This window comes from Zootoca vivipara, chromosome 14, assembly GCF_963506605.1.
Source record: "Zootoca vivipara chromosome 14, rZooViv1.1, whole genome shotgun sequence".
In the NCBI taxonomy this organism is placed as follows: Eukaryota; Metazoa; Chordata; class Lepidosauria; order Squamata; family Lacertidae; genus Zootoca; species Zootoca vivipara.
This window is the reverse complement of record NC_083289.1, coordinates 9,451,212-9,457,925: the sequence shown is the minus strand read 5'-3', so window position 1 is coordinate 9,457,925 and position 6,714 is coordinate 9,451,212. Positions and strand designations below refer to the sequence as shown.

The following is a 6,714-nucleotide window of genomic DNA, read 5'->3' as shown; positions in this document are numbered from 1 at the left end:
TTCCTTGTTGGGACAGCAAACGTGGCACAGACTGGCATGGTATATTGGCTTCTTCCTGCACTTTATCTAGACCCAGGCACTTCAGAGCTTGCAGAGTGGAGCGCAAATGATAAAGCCTTAACCCCTTGGGACAGATGGGGGCTTGTCCGATTCCCTCTTTGTTTGATCCCCCGCAACTGCCCTAGCTTTATTGCCCCAATCCTGCTAGGGTGGGGAGATCGCAAAGGTGGCAGGAGGTGAGCGTGTGGCTGGGGCTTTCTGGGGCAGGGTGGGTGCGCGTTAAGATGTGGAGATCTCCCCAGCCAAGAGGGGCTCTGTGGAGGCACAGTCTGGCTGGGCAAAAGCAGGATGCACCACGCAGCTCTGCCCCAGCTCCCCGGCACCCTGTGAAGGATGAACTCCCGGGGCTTGCAGGACAACGCTACCGACAGCAGTAACACCAGCGAGAGGGAGCGCATCAGGGGGCGCATGAAAATGGTGATCGGGCAGCTCGAAGGCATCCTGCAAGAACTCAAGGAGGTGGCCAAGGAGCTCCGTGAAGTAAGTGTGGTTGACAAATGCAAATGGGAGTATGTGGAGTATATCTGGAGTTGTGGGGAGGAGAGGAAGGAAATGAACTGCAAGGGCCTGGTCAGGCTGCTGTAAACTAGTTGAACACAGACTAGGTGCGGAGCTAGAGAGAGAAAAACATACGTGAATGTTCAGAAAGAGCAGAGAGTTAGTGTATAGATGAGCCTGCAGGAGAATTCCATGCCTAGCTCTGTTTTTCATTCCTGGTTCTGTTTTCCAAGCCCAGCTCAAATTCTCTGATACTATATTGGTGTGACTCACTTTGGGCTCAGTTGTTTCTGTGCATGTCTTTATGCTAGTGAACACAATGCACCATAGATGGTGGTGGCAATTTCAAGAATGTGTAAAGATTCTGTGGGTGCCCACTTTGCTCTCAGTCATGCTGCAGCATGGGTTATGTAGTCTTTAAATGGTTGCAAAAAGGTAGGCTGCTGTGCGTGTGTGTGTGTGTCCCAAGCTCAGGCTTGTGCATTTCTCTCTGGGTTAAATTTGATGCCATGGGACATTGTGAGCTTACAGGAGATGCTGGAGCTCGAAAGTGCTAAAGTAATCGCAAGAATGCAACTACTTTGTCAGCAGGCAGGCACTGTAAGAATGCATAATACTAATTGATTAAGTGAGTAAACAATACCTAGTAGAGCCTTTGGAAGTAGGGCAAGTTGGGCCATAATAATTTTCAGAGTGGAATTTTCAGAGTTATGGCAAAATTGCCGTAACAGCTGCAATTTATGACGTATATGTGCCTTTGGTGATGATCCTCTTATGGAATGAAACAGAGTAATAAGGTCATGCCACATTCTTAGAAATTGTTTTCTGTGCTGCCCAATGCACCCTCAGGCATTATGTACCCTGTTGTGTAACATAACAGTATCTCACTGGGCCTTTGTTATAGTTAACAGCTTGAGCCCAAATTGTAAGGAACAGCTGCGGTTATGTCTGAAAAAAGCACCTTCTGGAGACCCACTTCAGATAAGAGATGGGGCAGCGTAGCTACCCAGACAAAAGTGGCATTTAATGCAGGGTAGGGTACCCGCAGCCCTCCAGATGTGACTGGACACTTTCTTCTGTCTGCCTCAGCCAGCATGGCCAAATAATGGGGGTGATGCTAGATCCCTCCAGGGACAATGCTATATAGCTCAGAATCATCTGGAGGGGCCCTAGTTTCCTGCCCCTGATTTGGTGGAAAAGCAGGATACAAAGGCCGCCTCCTTATTACATGTTTACGGGGCATTCATCCCGCTTTGCTTGCACAAAGCTTACGTGGAGGTTAGACTACGCCTGGTCTTGATGGAACATTTGTTCTGCGGGGAAGTTCCACCACATAGCATTCATTCTGATTTTGGATGGATTTTGGCTTGGGGGGGGGAGGGTTATACATCTTCCCATTAATCCCACCCCACACTTTTCCAAACTGCAGCATGCCTACTTAAAAGGGGGGGGGAGCTTTGCTGCAGTAGGGTAGGAATTGTGCATTTCTGGTATGCTCTGGAACCCCTCCCACAAATTTAGCAGATAAATAAAAAAATTGCCAGCAGGGCCAGTTTCAGGTTTGGGGGAACCCTCAAACAATACTTGCTTGTTTGGAGGTTGTTGTTGTTGTTTAAATAAAGTGCTTTTAGATCATTGATAAAAGGTACAATGGAGATGTTTTTAATGTGGGCCAACCTTGTCACCATTATGTTCTTTCCTCTCCCTCTGGGCCCAATTCACGTCAGTGCCAGTGGTGGCTGGTGCCCGTTGGAACTGGTAAGGCGGGAGGCAGGGAGCCCAACAGTAGGTGGAGCCAGAGAGCCAACTACAGATAGAGAAGACCCGTTCTCGTTTTGCCCCCACCCTGGTTCCTTCCTGCTGAGTTCCATAGGGGCGGCACTGAGACTAAGGCTGGCTAGACGCAGACTGCCATTGATGGCTCCATCCGCCCTAACAGATCAGCCTTCACTGGGGACTGGACAAGGATGTTACTATTCCTTCTTCTTGCACCTCTCCTTGCTTGTTCTCTCCAAGGGGGCAGGTGAGAGGATGGTGACAGCAAAGAGGAATGGGAGCCAGAAGGCTCTACGAATGGACAGTGGGGCCCCTATCAAGATGTGGGCCTTGGAAGGTACCCATACATGCTGACCCCTAATTCATTCAGCTGAATGTGAAATAGTGTTTGCTCCCACATATGGTTTGCTTGCCGACTGTCCATCGCAACAGGAAGGGCTTAGAGTTTAATTTGGGTTTCAATTTGGGCTGGCCACAGTTCAGGTTTGTAGAACTCGGAGCCATTTACAGAACCAGGGCACAAGCCTGGAAGTCACATTGTAGAGGGTGTCTCTGAGGTTGTACAGAGTACCTTTCCCCTTCATCACTTTTGTAACCACACCCAATATCCACACATCAAGAATGAAAAAGTCAGTTCTGATCATTTTGTCTGAGAACACAACTTGAGATGGAGTTTTGCAAGGAGAGCTGGCCGCTTGGTGGCCTTTGGGGCTGTATTTTGGCAATTGTGCCAGATCTGTCAGTGTTGGTTTTCTTGGTTTCTCAATTTTTCCAAACTTCAGTTCTCTAGATTTGCAGCAGTTTACCTTTTGGTTTTAATCCTTGTGAAACTTCACCAGCATTTTAGTGTGAATTTCTGCTAATCAACACATTTTAATATGCAGTTTTGACAAAAGTAATTTGGCAACAATTTCCCCTCACTGCCAGCATTTTTGTACAATATATTCATTTTCACGTACACTTTCCCCCAATACATGCGTCTTTGTAAGCATTATTTGGTTGGAGGAATGCATTGCAAAATTCTGATAAGTGCAAGATTCAAATGAGAGCTGTGTTTCAGTTCACAGATTGCTTTGGGAACTGCAAATTTGATAGATTCAAATCTATATGCACAGTGAATCAAATTTCTCCTCCATCCCTACTTGAGAATGTTATCTCCTCTATAGGTATCTGTCACAGTGGCCGGAGTGGACTACTTCAGAGTAACGACGCTACGCAGCTCTGCATTTTATTCTTTTATTGGTGCTGCGTATTTACAGTGCTCAAGTCATTGCTATTTACACGGAGCGATGTTGTCAGTCGGTTTCAGAACCTCCTAATGGCTTTTGGCGCGTCTTTCTCCAACACAAAAGCTTTGGCAGACCCATCCTCTTGCCCCTCCTCTTCCTGCGTAATTCTGGAGTTGGGGGGATGGGTCTTCCCCCCTTACTTGCCCCTTCCTGTCCCACCTGGGACCCTGGCTCCTCTACCTTGCCTGAGCCTCGGACACGACTTCCTGCTTCCCCACTGGAATCGGAACTCTCCCTGCTTTCCCCTTTGCTCGGGGACGGGCTTGAACTCAGGAGGGGAGGGACTTCGCGATATCCCCTGTCCCTCACATCCACCCCCCTCCCAAGCTCTCCTTCACCCCTCCCCAGGCCCCCCCCATGTGTCGGTGACGACTGGAAGCCTAAAAACTCGGTGCTCTCCGAGCCCGTTGGTGTGAACACCTCCCCCCAGTCCTGCGAGCCCCCCCCTTCCGCCTGGGAGGACGGGAATCCCAAAAAGTCCGTGGCGTCAGAGCTGGTGGGGGTAAAAATGTTTTGCCAATCTGCTCCTTCCTCTGACTGGGTGGATATTGGCGACACCCATACCTCATCCTCTGGTTCCTCAAACTCCGCTTCCCAGCGCCATGGTGAGCTGTTCTCCCGTGCCTCCTCCTCCTCCCCCTCCCTTTCCATGTGCCAGGGCTTGGGTCTGTGGGGAAAGAGGGCGTGAAATTCTTCCACCAAGAATTCCTCCTGTATCTGAGTGGCGGGAACCCATTCATTCTGGGACGGTGGAGCATCCTCCCATGCCATGAGGTACTCCAGGCCCCCCACCCCCCACCTTGAATCCAGGATGGCCGTGGCCTCATTGAGTTGCTCCCTGCTTTCCCTCTCCCCCCCTCCCTCGGGGGTTTGTTCGCTGTCTCTGAGCCTGCTGCTTTCCCTGTACGGCGACAGCAGCGATCTATGAAACACTGGATGCACCCTCATGTCCTCTGGCAGTGCCAGCCTGTATGCCACCGGGTTGACCTGTTGCGTGACCGTGAAGGGGCCCAGCCATTTGGGTGCCAGCTTTTTGCACCTCCCTCTGGTGGGAAGGCCCTCCGAGGACAACCACACCTTGTCCCCCACCCTGATGACCTCCCCTTGTCGCCTGTGGCGATCTGCCCCCTTTTTGTACGCTTCCTTGGCCCTCTCCAAGTGTTCTCTGAGCTGCTGGTGCACCGTCTCCAGTTCCTCTGCCCAATCCTCAGCCTGTGGGCCCTCCTCCTCCTCCTCCCTCTCCCTCTCTGGGAAAGATCTGAGGTCGCGCCCGTAATTGGCCTTAAAGGGCGACACCCCTGTGGAGACGTGCACTGCATTGTTGTAGGCAAATTCTGCTAGTGGCAAGCGATCCACCCAGTCCGTTTGCCGCTGGCTGACGTAGCATCTCAGGTACTGCTGCAGAATGGCGTTGACCCTCTCCGCTTGTCCGTTGGTCTGCGGGTGTCTAGCCGTCGACAAGCTGACCTCCACCTGCAGGAGGTTCATGAGCCGCCGCCAGAACCTGGAAACAAATTGGCGGCCACGATCCGAAATAACCCTTAAAGGTAATCCATGCAGTCTGAAAATGTGATCAACAAACAGTTTGGCTGTCTCTTCTGCCGAGACTGCCCTGGCACACGGTATAAAGTGACACATTTTGGACATGAGGTCCACCACCACCAACACTGCAGTCTTACCCCTGGACGAAGGCAGATCTGTGATGAAGTCCATGGACACCACTTCCCACGGCCTGTGTGGTGTGGCTAAGGGCTCCAGCAACCCTGGTGGCGCTGCTCTGACCACCTTCGCCCGCTGGCAGGTGGTACAGCCCCTTACATAGTCTCGAACATCTTCCCTCACCCCTGGCCACCAGAAGTGTCTCATGACTAGGTGAGTGGTCTTGTCCCTTCCAAAATGCCCCGCTGTAGGGTTGTCGTGCATCTGCTTGAGGACCGTACGTCGAAGCTGGGTGGTGGGTAGGTACAGCGCACCCTTGTAGAAAAGCAGCCCTCTGCGTTCTGCAAAGTCTTTTGCCTGCTCCCTCCCCCCTCTCAGTTCTCTGAAGATGCGGTTGGCAAATTCATCCGCTGCCGTCAGTGCTGTGAGTTCTGCCTCGCTCACCACTGCTGCTCCGCAGGACCATGCCGACGGGGGGAAAATGTGCCTTGGGGCTGGTGGCGCCTCCTCCTCCATGTACTCTGGCTTGCGGGAGAGGGCATCCGCCCTGACATTCTGCTCTCCTGGGATGTAGTGTATGGAGAAGTTGAAGTTCGAGAAGAACTCCGCCCACCGTATCTGCCGCTGGTTGAGCACCCTGGCAGTTCTCCAGAACTCCAGGTTCTTGTGGTCTGTGCACACCTGGATGGGGTGCTTGGCGCCCACCAGGAAGTGTCTCCAGTGCTGGAACGCCGCGTGGATCGCAAGAAGTTCCCGATCAAAAACTGTGTAGTTTCGCTCGGGCTGGGTCAACTTCCTGGAGAAGAAGGCACAGGGTCTCCACTCTCTGTTGGCGTCCAGTTGCAACAAAATGGCGCCCACAGCCTTATCAGAAGCATCTGTTTCAATGCGTAGGGGCGCGTCCTGAACCACGTGGAACAGGTTCTGGTCTGAGGCGAACACCCTCTTGAGGCTTTCGAACGCTGCTTGCGCCTCTGGTGTCCACCTGAACTTCTGCTTGCCTCTCAGGCAGTCAGTGATGGGAGCCGTAACTCGAGAGAAGTTCTTGATGAACTTCCTGTAGAAGTTGGCAAAGCCTAGTAGGCGTTGGGCATCTTTGCGCGTCCTGGGGCTGTGCCAGTCCAGGATGGTCTGCACCTTGTCCTTGTCCATTGCCAGCCCCTTGTCTGACAGCTTGTAGCCCAGGAAGTCCACCTCCTTGGTGTGAAACTTGCACTTCTCCAGCTTCACATACAGGTGGTTCTCCTTCAGGCGCTGTAACACCTCCCTGACGTCCTTCACGTGCTGCACTGGGTCGTTGGAGTAAATAAGGATGTCATCCAGAAAGACCAAGCATTTCCTGAAGAGTAGGGACCCCAGGACGTGGTGCATGAAGGCCTGGAAGCATGCTGAGCCCCCTTGCAACCCGAAGGGCATCACCAGATATTCAAAA

At 52.1% G+C, this 6,714-nt stretch overlaps 1 protein-coding gene across 1 annotated transcript in view; it reads left to right on the top strand.

Annotated features, from left to right (window-relative positions):
- The first annotated feature begins 318 nt into the window (after positions 1–318).
- The window catches only part of INSYN1 (inhibitory synaptic factor 1), a 119,880-nt gene continuing 113,484 nt past the window's right edge, over positions 319–6,714 (top strand). Inside the window, exon 1 of the mRNA XM_035132185.2 lies at positions 319–540. Within this exon, the coding sequence (XP_034988076.2) occupies positions 394–540 (147 nt within the window). The 5' untranslated portion in view covers positions 319–393. The remainder of the gene's footprint in view (positions 541–6,714) is intronic.